This window comes from Dermochelys coriacea, chromosome 7 (genome assembly GCF_009764565.3).
Source record: "Dermochelys coriacea isolate rDerCor1 chromosome 7, rDerCor1.pri.v4, whole genome shotgun sequence".
NCBI lineage: Eukaryota > Metazoa > Chordata > Testudines > Dermochelyidae > Dermochelys > Dermochelys coriacea.
The window spans coordinates 121,769,932-121,793,221 of record NC_050074.1 but is presented as its reverse complement, the minus strand read 5'-3'; the positions used below and the strand labels follow the sequence as shown (position 1 = coordinate 121,793,221).

At 43.1% G+C, this 23,290-nt stretch overlaps 1 protein-coding gene across 1 annotated transcript in view; it reads right to left on the bottom strand.

The window, feature by feature from the left end:
• SH3PXD2A (SH3 and PX domains 2A) overlaps positions 1 to 23,290 on the bottom strand; it is a 406,607-nt gene that overhangs the window by 205,500 nt on the left and 177,817 nt on the right. The window contains 1 exon segment of the mRNA XM_038409643.2: positions 22,157 to 22,248. Coding sequence (XP_038265571.1) covers positions 22,157 to 22,248 — 92 coding nt within the window.

Below are 23,290 nucleotides of genomic sequence, written 5' to 3'. Positions count from 1 at the left end.
AGCAGCGGGGGGGGGGGGGGGGGGAAAACCTTTCATGGTGACAAGCAAGGTAGGCTATTTCCAGCAGTTAACAAGAATATCTGAGGAACAGTGGGGGGTGGGGGGGAGAAATAACATGGGGAAATAGTTTTACTTTGTGTAATGACTCATCCATTCCCAGTCTCTATTCAAGCCTAGTTAATTGTATCCAGTTTGCAAATTAATTCCAATTCAGCAGTCTCTCGTTGGAGTCTGTTTTTGAAGTTTTTTTGTTGAAGGATAGCCACCCTCAGGTTTGTAATCGAGTGACTGGAGAGATTGAAGTGTCTCCAACTGGTCTTTTAATGTTATAATTCTTGACGTCTGATTTGTGTCCATTCATTCTTTTACGTAGAGACTGTCCAGTTTGACCAATGTACATGGCAGAGGAGCATTGCTGGCACATGATGGCATATATCACATTGGTAGATGCGCAGGTGAACGAGCCTCTGATATTGTGGCTGATGTGATTAGGCCCTATGATGGTGTCCCCTGAATAGATATGTGGACAGAGTTGGCAACAGACTTTGTTGCTAACAAGGCTGCTACTCTGAAACCTGTAATTATTATTTAATTGCAGTAGCACCTAAGCGCCCCAGTCACAGTCAGGACCCTACTGTGCTAGGCACTGTACAAACACAGGACAAAAAGATAGTCCCAGCCCTAAGATACTTGCAATCTAAGCTTAAAAAAAGAGACAACAAGTAGAGACAGACAGGGGAACACAAGGAAACAAGATGATATCAGTCCGCTTGAGGGGATTCTCAGCACACTGGTCTCCTGACCATTTTCGAGTTTTGTGTAGGCATCACGTCAAAGGAAAGTTTGAAGGAGGGATTTGAAAGACAAACATGAGTTACTTTTGAGAATGTCTATGGGGAATTCATCCCAACCACGAGGGGCAGCATGGGAGGGAGCATCTAGGTGCTTGTTTGAAAATGTAACAAGTGGGCGAGGAAGGTTGGCATCATGAGCCAATCAGAGGTAGGAGTCAACATCTTGATTATGAATGAAAGAGGATAGGGAGGGTGGGGATAGGCTGTGAAGAGCCTTGGAAATTAAGACAAGTACTATAACAGTTCATGCTAACATGGGAGGCAGATAAAATCTCATGTTATATGGCTTAAACCTGTCTCTAACTCAAAGGGCTCAGAATGAGACCCTCATGGGGATCAGATTATCCCACATTTCCCAGCTGTGAGGTTTCTTGCGCCTTCTGCTAAAGTAACTTGAAGCTAGACACTGTAGGAGGATTCTGAACTAGATGGATCATGAGTCTGATCCAGTCTGACAATTTCTGTGTTCCTATGAGTTTATCTTGGGTTCTCACAGCACAAATTTTGGTGGCCGCACTCTTGCTGGTGGGTGCTCTGACAAATTTTCCTAAAATAATTATCTGTAGGAAAAAAAAATAAATATGCACATATACATGTCCAAATCATTGTCATTTATTTATGTAGGGTTGTTTTTTTTAAGACTCAATAATAAAAATAACGTACAGCTGTATTTTGGTGCCCCTGGTCCTGACCCCCAATAGATCCCCCTAGTCCCCACTGCATCGTCCGGTCTCCCATTGCCCCTTGGGGCCCCGCTGCTTTTCCCTCATTGCCCCAAGCTCTCTTCTGTGCCCTCACAACTCAGGCTCACTCGACTCCTTGCCTCTTGACCATGGTGCCTTCTGAACCCCCTGCCACTCTGGACTGATGCCCAGAGTGGGAGCTCCATGGCTGGAGTGGGAGGGAGCCGGGGGGCTGAAGCCCAGAGCCCTGCCATCCCGGGTGGCTGAAGCTCCGAGTCCCACTGCTAGAGCCCCAAGGCCAAGGTGGGGGGGATTTAAAGTGGATGAGGAGGGCAGAAGCCAGCCTCTGACAGAAACTGGCGGGGGGGGGGGGGGGGAAGAGGAGTAGGGTGCAGCCTGTCCCCAGAGCCTCCGGCTGAATCAGGGGATGGGGGCTGAAGCCCTCCCCTGGAGCCCCTGGGTGCTGCAGGGAGGGACCACTGCTTTGCCCCCTCCCTGATCTCTGTCCAGGAGGCTGTTGTGGCCGGAGGAAAACCCCCTGGTGGCTGCCTTTGAGAAATGCTTATCTGCAATCACACAGGGTGGGGCAAGGTGAGATTGGTGTCATTTGAAATACCTATCAGTGTCTGTATATCTATATGTGTCTGTCTACTTATAGCTGTGCCTATATAACAGGGAATAAACCACCACTCACACTTAGCCCAGATTTTGACATCTCTTGCATCCTGCATGATGCAACAACAGGGTTTTCAGTGGCATGAAACTGACATGTTATCTATGGTGACCCCTGAGTACCCGAGGAATTTAGAAGCACAAGTTCCATTGAAATTCAATGGGACTTGTGCTCCTATATCCCTTAGGTACTTTTGAAAATCTCCCCCATTATAGTTTACAGTGTTGTTTTAGGTGTGTTGGTCCCAGGATTTCAGAGAGACAAGGTGGATGAGATAACTACCTTTTATTGGACCAACTTCTGTTGGTGAGAGAGACAAGCTTTCGAGCTACACAGAGCTCTTCTTCAGGGCTGGAAAAAGTACTCAGGCCTGGTCTACACCAGGAAATTCGGTCAGTTTAACTACATTGCTCAGGGGTGTGAAAAATCCACACCCCTGAGCGATGCAGTTAAACTGACCTAACCCAGAGTGTAGAGAGGTCTCCTGTCAACTAGCAACTGCCTCCTGGGGAAGTGGAGTACCTACGCCGGCAAAAGGACTCCTCCTGTTGGCGTAGGGAGGGTCTAACCGGAAGCGCTACAGTGGTGCTGTTGTAGTAGTTTATCTGTAGGCATACCCTCAGAGTGTCACAACTAAACAACAGGTGGAATAAATTGTTTAACATAAGTAGTAACTCCATATTCTACAAGACCATTCAATGTGAAGTAGCCCATTAACACCTCTCCAGTCACAGGACAAAAAAGGGGGGCCGGTGGGTTACAGATTGTTGTAATAAGCCCTAAATTCAGTGTCTTTTTTAAAACCATGGTTTTTAGAGTCAAGCAGAGTTCTGAATTTAAGCTCCCAGGGTCTCGTCAGAGGGTGTTGTGTAGGTTTTCTTTTGAAGATGAGGACGGAGAGGTCAGCTATAGAGTGACTGCTTTGTGAGAAGTGTTCACCCATGGGTGACAGGGTGTTTTTGTCTTTTATCATTTGCCTGTGTGAATTCATTTGAGGGAGCGGTGACTGTCTGGTTTCACCCATGGGGTTGTTACTGGGCACTTAGTGTACTGGAAGAGGTACCCCACGTGTTGAGACAGGCATGTATAGGACCCAGGGATCTTAGCATGTTTGTTGTGGAGGGGAAACAGCCCCTCCTAGTTGCTGTGGGCTGCTATGGCACCAGGCCCAGGACCTGAGAGCAATGAGACTTTCTCCAGTTGTGCTCTCAGTGCTAACCCTGCTGGCACCCAGGCAGGTGGAACTGAAGAAGGAAGCTGCATGGCTTGAATGCAGAAAGGTCAGAATTGGGGACAGTGAGAGGAATGACATGGGCAAAGGGGGTTGCAGGAGCCAGACCATGGAGGTCAGCCAAAGCGTGGAGGGAAGTGGAGAGGTAGGATTGGGCAGAAGAGGAAGGGAGGTGGCTGGGGGGTACATAGGCACAAATGAGGGAGGGAAGGAACCAGGCAATGGCGGTGTTGGATAGTGGCTGGTAGGGCAGGGAAGCAGGAGTCAGGCGATGGGGGTGTTGGACAGTATTTGTGGGGGGGCAGGAGCCAGGCAATTGGGGTGTTGGATAATAGCTGGGGATGGAGGGGCCAGGACCCTGCGTGTGGATAGGAAGACCGGGAGGGTGGGGGGCAGGAGCATGGACAACCTTCATTCTGGCATTTCCTAACTTTTGAGTACTTGCCTTTGAAACCTTAACTTTCTTTTAGCACAGGCTTTCAGAGGTGATAAAGATATACATCCAGCACACCAAACAGACAGAGACACAGATGAATACAAGCCACAAAGTTTGGACCCATTTCTGAATTCCCCCCAAATTTGGATGTGTTTTGATCTGGGCTCATCTCAAACTCACACCCGAACTTTGGATGATGAACTTGTTAAGAGATTGATCAGTGTTAACATGCGCTGGTGGCATTTGTTCGAGTTACTCCCTCTAATGAGGATAACAGTGGGCTGGAAATCTACTGTATAGATATATACAGTATACTGGGTAGATCTGTCCCACACAAAACAGGTCAGTTGGGACCTGTTAACCAAATCATCCCTTGTTGTTCCATTCACTTTCAAGAGATAATGACAGGGGTTTTTGGGGTGTCCTAAATAAAACAAAATAGCTTTGCACAAGGGTAAATACAGAAGAGTAAACATGCTTTAGTTTGTCTATAATATTAATAGGGTGATTATGTAATTTATTTAGCTCATAGATGGAAAGACTCTGGTTCTAGGACTGGATGAGATTTTCCTTGAAGTCATCCCTGAACTGTATGAGTTATTTTCCTGGCTCACCCCAAAACAACGTGGTTTGCTTTCTGAAAAGCTAATGTCCAACTGTTGAAATGTTTTGCCAACCAAAACATTGTGGCCTTATCCTGTTTTAATAATCTAAGGCATCAATCTCACCCTCAACAGTCGTTTGATGTATTCTGTACTCTGCTGAAATAACCCCTTCAGACTTCACTTAGCTTGCACTCTGATTGAAAACTAGCACCATGCATCAGGCCGACAGTGTTCTCTGTGAAAAATTTAACAGTGCATGGTGGTAACATATATTTAATTTCCATGTATTGGGGAGTGAGCAACCACATATTCCAGCCTTTTTTCTTTTTTCCCATTGCTCAGAGATGGGCCTGAGGCCAAAATAGTGCTGCTAAGCTTGTTTTCTATTTAAAGCATTCATTTTTATTAATAACCCTTTACAGCCTACACACCAGTACTGCGGGAGTTGCATTTCCGTGTTATGTCATCATGAACCATTATGTATTTAATTCCTGTACCCACAAACCCACATGGACGTCATTAAACACGTAACATACAATATTAAAACTGTGTTCTACAAAGTGCAATTACAAAAATAAGATCTATGAAGTGTAGATCTTTTCCCCTAAGGTCATGGGAAAATGAAGAGGTAGGCAAGTGAGAGGAGACTCTGTGGGGCAGTGGGTTAGCTCACCAACTTTCCCTGTCTGGGGATCTACATTCTAGTCCTCCTTATGGCACAAGTGAAATTAATTACCATATAAACTCTTCAAAGCAGATATAACAAATCTGTGTTTTGTGGACAACAGAGCTCATTGCTATATAAATCACACATAGAGTATTGGGACAAGAACCTTGGTCCTTTTATTCCAATAAATAAATAAGGCCTCTACCACTCTTCCCACTAATGGAAGCCTTCAATAGTGGGAAATAATAGCAGGCTTCTTACCCTCTCTATGGGCCAGTTATTTAGAGAGCACCATCATACACCCAAGTCCAGTACACCATGCAGCGACCTTGCATTGTAGAGTGCCAAGCATGTTGTTGGTGTTAGACTCTGGAGAAGGTTTTAACAATGGTTTCCAACGCAATGTTAAACATGCCCTTGGCTATGCTTGCAGCTAAACTTTGTTCAGCACTCATTATCAGCAATGGGTGAGTTTCCTATTGCAGACAAGAGTTGAGATGAAGGTTATGAACTGTTACAGTACTGTAGCATTTCCATAGAAACCCCCGCCCCCCAGCATCCTCCCCTTTCCTAGCCAGGGAAGGACTGGCTTCTCAGCTGGGTTTGACCCTAATCAGTAGGCTCCAGCCACCTGTTTTATTGGTCTTTGTTTAGTCCTTTGGCTGTAGTGTCTGGTACATTTTTTTAAGTCACCTGTGTGGGTGGTTGGGGGCAAGGGGCTGTGTGTGAGGATGAGCGGTAAAGAGGAATTGTTGGATGGAAATAACTAGAAAAAAAGATTTACAGAAATCCTGGAGAGGAGAAGAAAGAAGAGAGGAAAGCCTGGGGGATGAGGAAGAGAACACATTCTAAGGGAAGAAATAAATAATTGATGGGGTGGAAGAAAAGAGAAAACAGCAGACGTTGAAGACAATGCAGAAAAACATACTTCATTACCTATAACACCCCCAGAAAAAGGGGAAGGGGAAGAATTTAAAACAAGAGCAAGAGAGATGGAGTCAGTTACATTTTAAAAATGCATATGGGAAGTTATTTGACAAAATGTTACAGGTAGACACAATACATAATACACAGAATGTAGCTGTTCTAGTCCTTTGTATTTTAGAGTGTGAAGGGACATGTGATACTGAGGACAGTGACCAGCACAGGGAGTTTTCAGTATGGCTAGTAGGCTTGGTTATTATGGATGCCAAGTACATTTTTCAAGCTCCCACACCCCACACTCACACGAGGGAGATAGAATATTCAATCATTTTGGTGGTGGAGTTTCTCAGACTTATTTTGCGGTTACAAGGATTTTTTTTTCCAAGGCATGGCCAAATGTTTGTATATCAAGAGAATATACCACCAAGTTGCCCAGCTATTTTCATAAATTTTTCCAGGCCTTCTAGAAAGCTGTCACTTACCTCTTGCCTAACTAATTATTTCAGGCATAAGGTTTTATTTATCGTTAAGCAGGTTTCCTACAGTGGCTTTATAATCCCAGTTAATCTTGCTACAGTAGAGAAAAAGAAAAGGAATAAACATGTATATAATTAAAATGACCTGATTGTGTGTAGTTTCATAAATATTCAGCAATTCTTTAACTTGATTTAGGTTCCTTTGCCCCTGTCCTTTCATTGTTCCTTTTGAAGCTATAGTGATGTATGTGCCTGTTTGACCATCGAATTCTCTATGAATGTATTGCAAGTGCTAGTTAAAGCAAATGTACTAAAGGGCATTGGTAAGTGATCGTATCCAACAAGGTCTGACACCAAATATGGGCACTCTCATTGGTGCTGATTGGTTTCGTGCTTATTCTTTTGCGCCAGTGAGCCTGTGTTCTCCTCATGTTAAGATCATTAAGTGAAGATATTTATGCTGTCTCCATTATACAGTTATGAAAAGCATGCATTATTTTTAAAGGTCACCTCAAAAGATTTTTTTAAATTGGGCTTGTGCCCTTTTGGGCTTTTTTATGATGTATTAAGAAGGCCAGAAAAGTTTTTTCATAAAAGCTTTTTTTCCATGCTTGTCTTAAAAAAAAACCACCTTAGATTTATAAGGAGTGTTGAGTTTGTGCTTCCCCGGTTTTATTGCAGGGCCATTTGGGGCTTCCCCTAAAATAGGCATTACAATAGCAGTCCCCAAACTTTTGAGGGTCATGTCCCCCTTTCTCCCTGTTCACGGCTCCCTGGAGCCAGGCTGTGGCTCCTGGGGGCGGGACGCGGACGGGGTAAGGGACCAAGGCTGGGACCACACCTCGGGATGGAGCTGGGAGCAGGGCCGCAGCCAGGACCAATGTTGGTGGCAGGAACAGGAGCGGTACTGGACTGCGGTGGGGGCTGGCAGCTGTGCCTGGGGCCAGGTGTGGCTCTGCTCCCGGCCCCGCCCCCACCCCTTACTTTGGACCGGGAATGGAGCCGTAGCCAGCAGACAAGGCTGGGATTGGAGCTGGGAACAAAGCCACGCCAAGGCTGGGGACAGGGCCAGGCACAGGGCTGGGAGCTGGGGATGTGTCTGGGGTAGGACTGGAGCAGAGCTGGGAGCAGGAAGGGGCTGAATGGCACTCCCTCCCTGCTGCCCGTGGGGGCTGACCCGGGCCCTGCCACGCCCCCCAGAGGTTCCTCCACACACACACCCTGAGCACCCACTGCACCCCCAGACATCCCCCTCCCCAAGATTTAGTCAGGGTATATAGTATAAGTCATGGATTGGTCACGGGCTGTGAATTTTTGGTTACTGCCCGTGACCTATCCATGACTTTTACTAAAAATACCCGTGACTAAAACGTAGCCTTAGTAAGTTACACATTTAACTTATGCAGTTTTTTGTGTGTGAAACATCTTATTTAAGTTTGTTTTAAATGAAAATAAAGTAAAAGGTTTTTCTGAGCATATATTAAGCTGGGCAAAGTACTGTCAAAAAGCAGCATTTGTTTGTTAGAGCCCAAAATTCTTCTCTCTCTGATATTATTTATCCAGTCAGGGGCTAGGGTATATTTAAGCAGTAGGTTGAAGCTCATGAATTTTATGTTTACACCAAAAAAAACAAACCCAAACTGCAAGGCTGGAGATTTCCACCAATGGGGATGCTGAATGATCATGACAATGCTGCAGTGAAAACAGCCACAAGAAGGCAAATGAAAAAAATTAAGTTAAAAAAGTAATAATTACATAACGCACTGGGGACCATCATTCCTCAAAGTGAATGGGGGAGGGGAAATATCCTTATGATGTTCACTTCATCCCTTGCCTAATAACCCACAGGCACCTAACTTTCAAAGTATCACATTTTTCATACTCTGGAAGTATCACAAAGCATCCTTCATCAGCTTGGCCCTTTGGCAGCTCTCCTCCTCCAAATGCAAATGCTACATCTGGAAAAGGCAAGAACCCTCTCTCTCAAGCCTGAAAGCCTCCTTTTATCGCCTCTCCTCAGCAGAACTCCCAATTCTTTCAACCACTCACTCTAACATACAACTTCATTGAATGGATTCAAGGTTTTCTCCTAAGCTACTCAGTATCTGCCTCATCTTAAAGCCGCAGCACACACACCTTCAGAGCCCGTGCTCTTGAATTCATTCTTGGCTAAACATTTCTAAAACAATGGATATGGATGCGCACTAGACAATGAAGGTTAACAGAGTCGCTTGTAAGGGCTGGAAGGAATTGGCTGGTATTGCCTGCGCTTCCCACCCGCGCCTTGCTCCTCTCACTCTCAGAGATGACACTAATGCATCATGAATATTAATAACATGGTTACTGTGTACACCACAGAGGCTTGCTCTGTGCATTGTGAGAACCAGGGAAACAATAGATGCTTTTCTGCTGATCTCCTGCTGGAAACATAAAGCCATTTGCAGGGATGCGAATCAGCCTCCTGGTTTTATCCCTGTATCCTCCAGAGCCCTTAACTGTAAAGATGGGTATCCTAGTGAAGGAACTAAAGATATAGGCCCTGATTCAGCAAGGCACTTAAGCCGCATGTGTAACTCGCCAACAGGAATATTAAAGTCACACATGTGCTGAAGTACTTTGCTGAATTGGGGCCAGAAAGGGAAATCTTTGTGCCTGATTTTTCCCTTTCTTTGTTTTTAAGCCATACTGCTGTGCTGTACCCCACCCCTCAGCTCATACATCAAATGGAAGCGAAGTACAGCACATTGGTCCACAGTAAGGAGTTAACATGTATCCACATTTATTGTACAATGGCATCTGAGACAGTTCCCTGCTCTTGGAATAGGAGACAAGTACAGTATCTCAGGTATCATTGTGGGAGCTGTGGATAAACGTAGACTTTTAAAATGATAACTGCTCCATCTTCTTATTTATTTTTATTATTAAATATTTATACCATGCCATAAACTCGTACTGCATGTTAAACACACAGAGCTACATGGTACAGTTCTTACCTGTGTTGATGAGCCCTTCAGTGAGGCTCATCTACCCAAATAACATTGCTGCAGAGCTGCCCGAAAGAATATATTAGCTAAGATAGGCAGCACAAGAATGAGTGGTTGTGCAGAACCACAGTTCCGGACAGGGAAGGCAAGGGATGCTTATCACTGAGAAGGTAGGAAGGATGGATTCCTGGAGAAATGAGCTTCAAGGAAGAATGTATAGGAAGACAGAGGGAGGGTGCTGGGCAGATAAGAGTGTATGTTAGACATAGGGAAGCTGAGAGCAGGAGAAAGAGGGAGGGAGTGGTATGGCAAGAGCAGTGAGAGCTTCTGGGAAAGGAGCGGAGTCTGGAGAGGAAGGAAAAGTGAGGTTATGTAGTTTCTTGAAGGGGACTGCCAGGAGCAGATGAAAGGATTCAAGGAGAGAGTGGCATGGTTGGAGAAAGGGATGGAAGGGTGTTTCAGGTATATTGGAAAGGTGAGGGTGGAAAGCAGAAGGTTACGATAATCGCTGTGAGAGATGGACAAGGCAAGGCCAAGGGTTCTGGAGTGGGAACTGGGCAGGCAGTATGGATTTTATTTATGAGAAAAAGGAAGAAGCAAGAGGATTTAGCTGTGGGAGAGAGACTGACAAACGTAGAGACTGGATTCTTGGTGTATCCCCGGAGCATGTTCAGCAGGAAGCAATAGTTCAAGCTCTTCTCCCAGGCTGCCCCAGAAAGTCTCAGCCCCTTCCCTCGAGGAATCATCTGCAGGGTTGCGGAGTGTTTCAGACTCTTTGGACCCACGCACTCTCTGGGCTCTCTGCTAAGCAGAGCCGATAAAAAGATCCAAATTTTGATTTTTCATCAAAAATTTATTTCAACAAAAAACATGAAATGATTTTTTGGTAAAACATTTTCAGGAAGAAAAGTGCCCCCCCCCTTTTTTTTTTCCGGATTTAGAGCTGGTGCACACTGTTCAAATTTCAATGGAAAAAACAGGATGAACTTCACAAAAAATAGCTGAAGCTCTCCCATCGACTCCGCCTGCACCTCTCGCCCTGGTGGAGTACCGGAGTAGACGGGAGAACGCTTGGCGGTCGATTTATCGCGTCTATCGCTGCCCGCCGCTATGGCCGGTAGTGTAGACAAGCCCTGAGGATGGTAACGTTTGGTCACTGCTTTTGAACTGAGCTGAATTCAAACCAGTGACAGGCTCCATACCTCCTGAGTCATCCAGGCCCCCCCATGCACAACTGGATGGACTTAAAGTTAACAACTCTCTATTTCATCCTGTCCCTTCCCAGTCTCTGCAATGGGTTTCTTTTCATGAAGCAACACGGACTTGTTTTCAGGTCCCAACACCCAACATTTCTATATGTTTTATTTTAAAGCACTAGATAGCTCAGGTTACCAGTGATATTTTGCAGTGGTTCCCAAATGAGCCTTAACTGCTCAGATTTTCCAAAACCCACAAGCCCCTAATTGAAAGCAAATGTAATCAGACATATACAATGCTCTGAGGTTCACCACACTGCACTGCAGCCAGCGTTACTGGAGAGGTTATTAAAACTTCTTGGAGTTGGGACACAAATACAGCTTGCAAGATTCTAGCAAGGGCCCAGAATTTATTAGGTTAGGCTAAAACATTGCAAAGCCACAGTCAATCCTCTGTTCAGAATACATCTAAGTTCTGTTTAAAAGAACATCCTTTCTGAGTCTAGACCAATTGTTTTAAGAGCAGTGACTGAAAAACAAGATGGGAATTTTACTTTTTAAGGGTCTAATTCTGTTGTTATTCCCTACCTCACAGTATTGTGAAGACAAAGGCATTGAAGAGTGTAAAGCACTTTGATCTACTGATGACAAGTACTATGTAAAAGGGGGTATTATTGTTATTACACCAGGGTAAAGGCAGAATAGGCCTTCTGATTTCAGCTGAGTTATTCCAGATTTACACCAGTGTAACTGAAAGGATAAAATAGTCCTAAAGATGTAGAGTAGCCTTCAGCCCAGACATACAGTCACAGCCAGAGATAAGCAGCAGCAGATCCATTTCATAAGCCTCCTGAGCAAAAATGCAAGAATTTTATAAAAGCATTTTAATTGAATTCCCACTGGCACTTGAACCTGCACTTAAAAGCAGGTCTAGGGTTATCTATGAAATTTCAATTAAATCAGAAGCTTTGATAATTTGATAAGTTACCCCAGAGTCTGGAGTCAAAACAGGCGGTTATTCGATCTCTGTTTGTGTTTCGGGGGACAGCATGCAGGAAAGACGGTCATGCAGACAAATCAAAAGATGGATAGTGTGGCAGCTATTTCATCAATAGATCTTCAGCATGTCTCCTACAGCCCAGACAGTGCTTATCTACCAACTGTTTGGGGTCTGTTATCTTTTGCATACAGTGTTCTTAAGTCCCTTAGCAGGCACCCCATTTTCTTGAGAGAGACAGAAAGGCAGAGAAACTACAGCACTATGCACACCGACTAAAGAAACTGCTGTTCTGTGCCAATGTCTCTTGTGGGCGACAACATCCTTTTCTTATCCTGACTGCTGAAAGTACAATTAAAATAAATCTAACAACATGAGGCGTTTAACCCCAGGTCGAAATACAAAATAGCTTAAAAATGGAGAGCCTGATCCAACGTGTGCAAAAGTCAATGAGAATCATCTTTCCATGAACTTCAGTGGGGTCGATGGATGAGGTCCTAAGTGTGAAACATACAGATGGTCAAATACACTAACGTCATTGTGGCTGTGTCAGCAAAAATTGCCTAACCGATTTAAATCACAAGATGTAACTCTGAACAGACGGCTGACAAAGGTGCCTTGCCCTGCCTTAAACTTCATTTGGTGCTCCTTCACCCCAGTGCATCTTATCCTCTCTTTGAAGGGGACTGCTGAGGGCTAAATGTTAGGCAGAAGGAAGCTCAGATTCCAAGAGGCCAGGTGCCTTCAGTATAATCTACAAAGGCCTGATGCAAAACACTTTGAAGTCAATGGGAGTATTTACATTGATTCCAATGGGATTTGACTCAGGCCCTCTCTATATTTGATTATATATTTTATACATGTATTGTGACAGGGTCAGGCCAGATGGCTATAGGAGAGTAATAGAAGGCACATATATTAGCCCCAGGTTAACTAGGTCCCTTTTCCATGGGTAAGGTAACAGGGAAGGTTCCAGAAGAATCAGGAATCTTCCGGAGACAATCAAGACAGACAGGCTGATTAGAACACCTGCAGAAAATCAAGAAGCTGCTAGAATCAATTAAGGCAGGCTAATCAGGGCACCTGGGTTTAAAAAGGAGCTCACTTCAGTTTGTGGTACACGTGTAAGGAGCTGGGAGCAAGAGGCACTAGGAGCTGAGAGTGAGAACGCGGACTGTTGGAGGACTGAGGAGTACAAGCATTATCAGACACCAGGAGGAAGGTCCTATGGTGAGGATAAAGAAGGTGTTGGGAAGAGGCCATGGGGAAGTAGCCCAGGGAGTTGTAGCTGTTGCACAGCTGTTCCAGGAGGCTCTCTAGACGGCTGCATTCCACAGGGCCCTGGGCTGGAACCCAGAGTAAAGGGCGGGTCCGAGTTCCCCCCAAATCTTCCAACTCCTGGTCAGACACAGGAGGAGTTGACCTGGACTGTGGGTTCATGAAAATGGCCAAACTGAGGACTGCCGTGAAGCTCCAAGGCAAGCAATTCCGCCAATAAATGCAAGACCCACCAAGGTAGAGGAGGAACTTTGTCACAGTATATACTCCAGCATAGAAACACCATGAGGTGTAACAGTTAAGGCTGCCCAAGCGTTAAAAAAAATAGGAAATCCCTAGCTAAGTAATACCAGACATGCTACCCAGCAATAAATCAACAGCTTAAAGAATATAAAATCTTCATCTGACTCCATTCAGCACATGTGGGTCATCCATCACACTCATAAACAAATGCCCCACTGAAAATGTCTGTCCGCAGCCTCCGCTCTTCCAAAAGTGGGAAATGAGCTTCACTCAACAATATTCCAGTAACAGTAATTTAGATATGGAAATGGCAAATTGGTTTCTTCTCCATTAAACAACACATTAGTAACCTGACCTGCCTGTTTTTCGAAAAGCAGGGATTAAATAGCAGCAAGGGCAGTTTAGGTTGGACATTAGGAAAAACTTCCTAACTGTCAAGGTGGCTAAGCACTGGAATAAATTGCCTAGGGAGGTTGTGGAATCTCTGACATTGTCTAACCTGCTCTTAAAAATCTCCAAACACCTGTCAGGGATGGTCTAGATAATACTTAGTCCTGCCATGAGTGCAGGGGACTGGACTAGATCACCTCTCGAGGTTCCTTTCAGTCTATGATTTTATGATTCTATGAGGGGGGCGGAGGAAGGCTGGTAAATCAATTATATTAAATGCTGCTACATTTGTGAAAGAAAAATACAACCTACCACCTCCTGCCTGGCAGATCATGAATTAATGCGTGATGTGTTCTATCTAACAGAGACAGGAAATGCAACAGGTGTAATTAACACCCTAGCAGGGGTTCACCTAGCTACACAAAGTCAGATCAGGCTAGGAAGTTCCCACCACTCTCACTTCCCCTTCATTTCAAGCTTATCCTAAAGTATAAGGAAAAATTACTGGCACTTCTCTAAAGCCTTTCATCCAAAGATTGCTAAGTGCTTTATCAATAGTAATGGATTAAGCCCTCTCAATACCCTCTGCTCCACCTAAGCATTATTGCCCCTGTTCCTGTGCTTTAACCATAGGGCCCTTGAAATGCACCTAACGTTCTCCTGCTGTTCAGTTCTCCCACTATAAACCCGTTTCACTGACTTTAAAGAAAGATTTTAGAAGACCTTGCCGCCTGTTTTAGCTGGATAAAATATTTCAGGAAGTGTTGGTTTGAGGGTAACGAATGCCAAACATGTTTCTCAATGTGAAAATCTGTTTGGATGGTTTTGCACCTTGATTTTGATGAACTTTGAATCCAGCTATTTTAGTTCCTTTCCAGTCCTCATTATTTTCTCTATTGCTTCCTCAATAAATTCTACCCTTTGCATTCTCAGCTGGTTTTAGACACAAAGAGAACCGACAAAACATACTCTCTTGACAGGTTTTAGAGGTAATATTTCTTCCAGGATTAGCAGATAATTTTTAAGAAGTATTATGATTGCTAATCCCTAGATTTACATTGCAGCATAGCACCTTTTATATAAGGATCTGAAAGCACTTTGCAAATATGAATTAAGCCTCAGAACACCCTGTGAAACAGTATAAATGACATTTATATTACAAATGCGTAAAAAGAGGCAAGAAGGGGTTAAGTGGCTTGTCCAAATCCCTTGCTTTTGCCACTCAACTACACATGAATTCTGAAGTTAAGCACAAAATAAAACTATTACACTATCACTTTATATTCTGGGAAAAAGCATCGGCAGATTATCAGCACTGATTGTTTCTTTAAGGATATGACTAAAAATCTGTTGAACAGGGAAAAGCCTGGTCTTCAGGTTACTCTGAAACTCCACTTCTCTGCTTTCTCACTGGACCTCTTCAGTCCCCTCCGCCACAAAAAAATCTAGTTGTCTCAAACTCATTTATACTCATAAATGTTATAGATTTACTAAACTTCATACTATTGTTATGTTTGGGTCACACAACATACCCAGCGGGCCAGTTTGCTGCACTACTGATGAGGGATAAACATATCTGGGCCAGATTCTGATCTCAGTTACTCTGATTTCAGATTTACTCCAGTGTAACTGAGAGCAGAGTCCATCTTGTGGCCATTATAGCACACCGGATCTAAGTAACCCTAATCCATTGCCAAAAGCAATGCAGGATAAAGCGATTTGGAAGCTAGGTTGTTGGATTTTTGCATGTCAATACCAAAAATGCCCTCCAGAGGACATGCTATTTCATAATGGCACTGGGATACGAGCACTGATGGTGAGTGGAGTAGTCTGGGTTTTCTTTGTGTCATTCTATTCTTTGAGTGAAGCAGTTCTGCCTAAATTCCCAAGTTGTATCAACAGGTACAACCATTAAGGAATTCAGTCTTAAGAAGGCCCTGTGAAATAGAGAAGAATTATGATCCCCAATTGATAGTTGGGGAAACTGAGGCATGGAACTGTGAAATGACTTGCTGAAGGTCACACAGTGAGTGAGTGGCACAGTCCCTTGAAAGGGACTCTAGTGGTGAAATCCTGGCCCCAATGAAGACCATGGCAAAACTCCCACTGACTTCCGTGGGGCCAGTTTCACCCCAGATCTCTGTGCTTCCAGTCCTAAGTATCAAGCATAAAAATTATCCTTGCTCCAATATACACTTATACGATACCTTCTTCTGGGACAGTCATGTCTTTTCGATGAAAGCACGAGCAGATGTGAACGCAATAGTCAACGTGTGTAACCACCTGGTTGTACAATACCAGTCAGGGGTGCTGGAACAATTTGTATAGTGGGGGTGCTGAGAACCCTTGAACCAAACTGTAAACCCTATTTATAACGGAAATCACTTCAAGCCAGGGGATGCGCTAGCACCCCCAGAACCCCTAATTCCAGCACCTATGATAACAGTGATAACGTCTGCTATTCCTCTGTTGATACAGTCACTTATCCAATGTACCTTTCTCTCTCCCCATCCACCTCCCCCCACCTTTTTTTGTTGTTTTGGGGTTTTTTGCTGCTGTTGTAGCTATTCCATTTAATGTGTGTCCTCGTTTTTTCCAGGTTTATTATTTGATGTTTTATTTACATTTGATTCTACTTTTCATTTACTGGCCCAGTAACTAAAAGATTTAAATCTTCTCTCAGCATAGGTTGCATTATTTGCTAATACCACAAATCCTGCAGTCAGCAGCAAACTTCATAATTTTATATTGGATGTTCAATCCAAATCATTTATACACTGTAAACAAGATAGTAAATCCCATGTGAAATCAACACTGAAGAGCCCCAGTAAGACATTGGCTATTTCCTTTTTTTTTTTTTTTTTTTTTTTAATCAAAGAGACACGGTCATCCCCTTCATTGTGATAATTTACTTTAGATAATCTTCTAAGTGAAACCTTATCAAAATTCTTGAAACTATGAGTTGGTAAAAGCCTAAATACACTATTCTCAAGTATCTTAAGGCAGGTCTACACTACAGCCGGAATCGACGCTCTGAGATCTATGGCGTTGGACTTCGGGAGTTTGAATGCTGCATTATGCAATGCAGACATGATCAATAAAGCTCATGAGTATGTACCTCACTATTGTGCCTCAGTACTTTATTACATGATCGTTAGTTATTGACTAGGTTATAGGTTTCAGAGTAGCAGCCGTGTTAGTCTGTATTCGCAAAAAGAAAAGGAGTACTTGTGGCACCTTAGAGACTAACAAATTTATTAGAGCATAAGCTTTCGTGAGCTACAGCTCACTTCATCGGATGCATCCGATGAAGTGAGCTGTAGCTCACGAAAGCTTATGCTCTAATAAATTTGTTAGTCTCTAAGGTGCCACAAGTACTCCTTTTCTTTTGACTAGGTTATATATTTCAACCCTCCCTTAAAATTATATTGTCTACTACTTAATATATTTCAAGCTCTCCTGGATTTGTGTACTGTTTGTAAAGCCCTTTACCTTTATCAAAAGATTCTTAGATAACAAATTTGGTATAAGTTCAAAATATTATTTTTTTTTTATTATTGTTGTTGTTATAGGTAGGCCAAAATAGAAAGCTGTAATTCAAGCCTATTAGAATTTCTGGGCTGGAGTATGTTTTTCAGAACAGAACCTGCCCTCTACGTTGAATCCAAACCAGAAGGAGTTGAACTCTCCTGTGAAGAGCATGTTCAAGCTGGCAGAAAACTCACAAAAGTAGCTGATCATATGTGATTATTACCATGCAAGATGGCAGAATTACTGCAAGGTCATTTGCTCTCTTCAGACTTTTGTTATTTTGGGTACAAAAATCTCTTGGAGATTTTGTTCTTGTCTAGGATGGACCTTTGCCTAAATTCAGCTTTGAACTCAAATTGCAAAACCTAGCCTAAAATTAATCCATTTCTGGATTCATTATTTATCAGCAGCAGCTGAAGCAACCAGTTATGGGGTGAGTGGTATTCATATGAGCAACATTTCATTCCTTTAGGATGATGGAAAAGCAAATATGTGCCTTCCTCTTTAATACAAAACAAATACTACAGTACTGATTCAAAATGCTACAATTTATTGGGCACAGTCATTAGCACACCTAAATATCTGCTACATCTGTTTTTGCAGGCACAGCAAAAAGTTACAAATACGTAAGTTTGCCCAATATATACATTTCAAATCTAAATAGTTAAAACTGCCTCCTTATTTCCTTATCTGCCAAAAACTACAGTTCAAAGATAGTTTCCCGCCATGCAACAGTTCATGTGTAGTAGCAAACCCTACTGCTTTGTAAGGAATGTTGGGAATGCAGCTCTATGCTCTGCTTTATGTGTTAGCGCTGTCATCAACGCAACTAAGGACCCGTTTTCACTACAGGTATAATCCTGGTATGGGGGCATTGTTACAGCACTATTCAGTTTTGCAGTGTAAATGGAGCCTTAATTGTGTTCTGTTACAGAACACAAGGAAGACCCCGTTTATACTGCAGAAAGGAACCCTGTTGTAAAAGACCCCTTGTATAACATTATATATTATAACATTAGCGCTGATGGGTCCTAACTGAGCTTGATAGGATGGCACGCTGGGGACTATGTTGTCCTGTTCTAATACTATCCCTATGGCACTTTCCAAGCCATTTGCCTTTAAGCCTCATAGAAGTTTTCAGAAGTATGGAAGGGTGTCAAGAGAGCTGATGGAGATACCTTATTCCCATGGACACAGGGCTCAACAACTTTGGGAGGTCACCGAAAACATGGAACAGTAAAACAAAACAGGGAGCTCAGGTCAAACTGCTTCATGCAAAGGGTAATGGGCCTGACTGTCTCGGAGCCGCTTAGCACCAGCATCTACCATTGTCTGCAGTAGGATTTCCAGGTGCTCAGCACTTCTAAAAATCATATCAAATAAACATCGTTATAATGCGTACCACAGGAGTGCACGGCTCATTGCAGCTGACTGCCCCAGGGAGCTCGTAAATGAAAGGAGACATAACCCAGAAAGGGAAGGCAATAAACAAGGGGGTGAAGGAATGTCAGAATAAGAGTTCTAAGGAGAGATTGGGAAACAGGCATATTGGGCAACATTTTCAAAAGCACCTAAGTAGTTTAAGAGACTAAGGTGAAATCCAGACACCATTTAAGTCAATTGAGTGACATAAGAGATTAGAGGCAATTTTTTCCAAAACACCTACTTAGGAGTGACTTAGGAGCCTGAGTTATATTCTCAAAAGTGATTTAAGGCCAGAATTTAGGCCAGAATAAAGGTATATAGGCACCTGACTCGCATTTAAATCAATAGAATTAGGCACCTAGATAACTTTAAAAATCTGGCCCTTAAACACTAAGTCATGCCTCAGTCTCATTGACTTTCACTGAATGAGGCAGGGGTCTTGTGGAAAAAATAGTATATGATCACGAAATAAAAGACTGTATCGTGATGCAGAGCATATGCAAGGGGGATGAATTCAGGTTACACAGACACCATCATTCTGGCGTTTCCAACCTTTTGAATACTTGACTTGACTCCTATTCTTTCAGAATTGTTTTTTGCATGTAGACAGGTTTCAGAGTAGCAGCCGTGTTAGTCTGTATTCGCAAAAAGAAAAGGAGTACTTGTGGCACCTTAGAGACTAACAAATTTATTAGAGCATAAGCTTTCGTGAGCTACAGCTCACTTCATCGGATGCATTTGGTGGAAAAAACAGAGGAGAGATTTATATACCCATTGTTTCATGTTCTCTGTGTGTGTATATAAATCTCTCCTCTGTTTTTTCCACCAAATGCATCCGATGAAGTGAGCTGTAGCTCACGAAAGCTTATGCTCTAATAAATTTGTTAGTCTCTAAGGTGCCACAAGTACTGCTTTTCTTTTTGCATGTAGTTTACATATAAATTAAAATTGTGACCAGTATCTACATGGAAGACCAGAGGAACCAACTGAAGGAAAAAAATGAATTTTTATATCATGGTCCGAATTCTGCCCTCATTTACACCTGTGTAACCCCAATGACCTGCCTGGGTTTTATGAGTGTATTTAAGAGTAGAATTTAACTCTACGAGCTCAGACAGTGCCCCACCTTGTTTCTGAAGAAGACAATTGAAGGGCATGGTACAGAAGCAGGCCGATAGGATAAATCCAGGATTTTTACTGTTCTTTCTGCTCTTTTGCACACTGACTGCTCAGGTTCAGGTTCTCCGCGGAGATGCCCTTTGCACAGATCCTACACAGCAGTCCTGCAAACCCTTGACCTCCTCCCCTTCCCCTCCCCTCAACGAAGAAAAATACTGAGCTGTTGCCATTGGCTTCTACATTGTGGTTTTGTAGGGGCTAGTCTTCCACAATTCTAGTCTTCAACAATACATCTTTTGTGAAGAGCTCCCAGCAGAAACCTTAGACACCTTTCCTAAGAGCTGTTTGCTTACAGAAGACGAGGTCGGATTTATTTAAACCTGGCTAGATTAACGTCTTGCAAACATTAGCAAAATGAGATTTAATCAGGCTTTTCTCTGTACTTTCCAATGAAATAAATCACGTTCATTATCAAGTCGGAATAAGATACAGGTACTGAGCTGGGAAACTTTCAAGTCTTTTGTCTTTGGGAGAGTGGAAGGAGGTTTAAAGAAAATGGGATCAAAGATAACTGCTCGGACTGTCTGAACATTCAGACTGGCAAAGGCTGTAGAAGAGCTGTAGGAAGGATTGTGCAGTGCTTAGAGTGTTAGCCTGGAACTTGGAAGACCAGGGTTTAATCCTTGCTCTACCATAGGCATCCTGTGTGTCCTTGAACAAGTCACTTACCTTTTACAAATGGAGAACTGATGCACAGAGAGGCTAGTAGCTCTGCCCTCCCTTATAGGGAAACATTAAAGACTGTGGGTCACTCAGATGCTACAGTGATGTGGACTATATCAGTATCTCAAGTAGATAGGGTGTGGTCTAAACATTAAAATTAGGATTCCTGGGTTCTATTTCAAGCTATCGTTGGCTTCTTCTGTGACCCTAAGCAACTCACATCTCTTCTCTGTGCCTCAGTTTCTCTATCTGTAAAATGGGGACAACCTTTTCCAGCCTTCTAGAGATGTTTTACAGTTAGTTAATGTTTGCAAAGCCTATTCAGGTTCTTGGATGACGGTTGTGCCAGACAGTAAGTTCAAAGTGCAATGAGCCCCTTAACTTAGACATATCCTCCTACTTTTTAAAATAACTTTGCAGTGCAGAACTAAGCAGTGAACATACAAGCGCGGCTTTTTTAATAGTCACCCCAGAAATTCTCCTGAATAGGCCTAGCTGAAGAGACAGGTTTACTCTTTTTTCAGATCTCAGATTATAAATCTGAAGAAAAATAAAAGACTATGCACGGTTAGTGTGAGTGCAAATTCTAGCATTTCCCCATGCAGGCATAGTTGCGTGTGTACAAACGGAGACATTGTTTTGAAAATGAGGTCCTTAAAGAACATCTCCCACTCTTTGACACTGGGCTGGGAACTATGGGCCTGAACAAAAGCCTAGTGGAGCCAATGCAAAAACTCCCATTGACTTGAGTCGGCTTTGGATCAGGCTCCACATTGGTTGAACTGGTTTAAAACCCAAATGGCTCTAAACATATTTTGGCCCTATCCACAAACAGTGCAAACAGTGTTGAAACCAAATGAGTCCGGCACGGTTTAAAATCAATGCAGCAAACAGGTTTGAGGCCCAGTGTGGATGGGGTCAAGATGTTTTTAGCAGGCAAATATCACAAGTAATACAAAGTGTGGGTGTGTTGGGGCAGTGAGAACGGGGGAAGAGGAAATATCAGCTAGAGCAGCAGCATTGTTAGTAAATACAATTGTCAATGTTTTTTCAGGAGGAATTAGCATCTCATTAGGTTAAATAAAATGTACTAGTTCTCAGATCCTTGGCCAGGTCTCTGTTTGAATCAATCTATCCATCCCAAGGTAAAAGCTATGATTCTGTTTTATCTCTCACCAAAGCTTTGCCCTCAACTTTTGCTTTGGCTTCCTGCTTCCAGCGAATAAACTCTCCGGAGACAATTTTGGTTCAGGATCACACTCATACTCCAGTAAAATAACTAAATATCTTCAGGAAGGAGTACAGTTAAAGAGGCAGCTGCTAATTATGAGTCAATCTCTTAAGTGGCAGGATTTCCATTTGCTGCTGAGACAATGCTTTCAGGAGTTTAATGACTCCTTGGTGATAACAGGCAAGTTAAAACCAACAAACTGGGAAAAGTTCTCTTATTAGAATTATCAGCAAGAAACAATGAAAAAGTGGGAAGGGAGCTTCCTGAGGAATGGAGGCAAGACTTGTGTTTGGGGTTGTTTGAACCTCCGCAGCCCCACCCCCATTCTGGCTTATTTTTACCTAATTACAAGGCCATTTCCCAGGTAGCATTTGAAAGCTTAGAACGCTGTTCTCACATCCACTGGAGGTAATAAACCAGAATGACCTTCGGCTTCCTTCCGTGCAAACAAAAGCACCGTGTGGTGCTGGAAATCAAATATGACACTTACTCCTTCGGAGGGTTAATGTCCTCTGGTCGAGCCTCAAAGAACCTAAAGACTTCATCACACTGTGAAATGTGAGGAGGAAGCCTGACGAGTGCCTGTAAAAGAAAGGAGGGAGGGGAGAGGAAAGTGTTTAGTGAAATCAAGTTTAGAAACAGATCCTTAAATATACAACCAAGAGGCAAGAAAGGGAACAATGAAAAATTCTGGATCATGTCAGTAGAATGATAGAAGAGCAGAGGCAATAAACAAGAAAAGCATCATGCCAGGGTGCTTCCCTGAAAAGAAAGGGTGTGGCATGTGTTAGTGCAAATGGGTTATGTTGTGTGCCTAAACAAGCAGAGGGGCTTGGGGATGACTGGTTTGGTTTTGGACACATGGGGCAAAATTCCGCTCTAGCTCTTCATGTGCAAATCCATCTTATTTATAGTGTAAACTCTTCAGGGCAGGGACCGTCTCGTTGTTGTGTTTGCACAGCGCCTAGAACAATAGGGCCATGGCTGCTAAATATAAATACATATTAAAATAATAATAAATATGTAAACTACAAATTCAAAACTCACTAATATAGTGGAGTAATTTGCTCCATAAACCCTCTCCTTTATGGAGTATCAGTAGTGAATGCAGGACTTGCCAATGAGTTTCCTTGCAAGTTAACAGGAAAGAAAGTGATTAATTGGTTGGAAAGACAGGCAGAGAGGATTTTTCTGCAGTACAAAGGAGCTTTCACTGCAATGTATCTTGGCTAAGTACAGCATATTAATGCACTCTGTAAGGTACCGATATGCAGTGCACATTGCATTCAACAATAATAAATGCAATTTGTGGGATAACATCAATTATTTTTAAATCTATTGGAAACTAAGCATTCAAATAGATGAGACAAGCACATCACGTAAAAGCCAAAAATGCCTTAGGCATTTGCTCTCTAGGTTCCATGGCTTGGTTCTGTCAGAGAAGGTCAAATATTCATCTAAAATGTGAGAGGCAGCAGAGAAGAAAGAATCAGATCAGTGCTTGGATTTGCACATGATTCAGAGATTGACAGAAGGAAGTGAACAGCATAAGGGGAAGAGTGGGCTGGGATTGATCCTGTCCTTTGCTAAGGCACGTTGGAAGTAGGCTACGTGAACAGTTAAA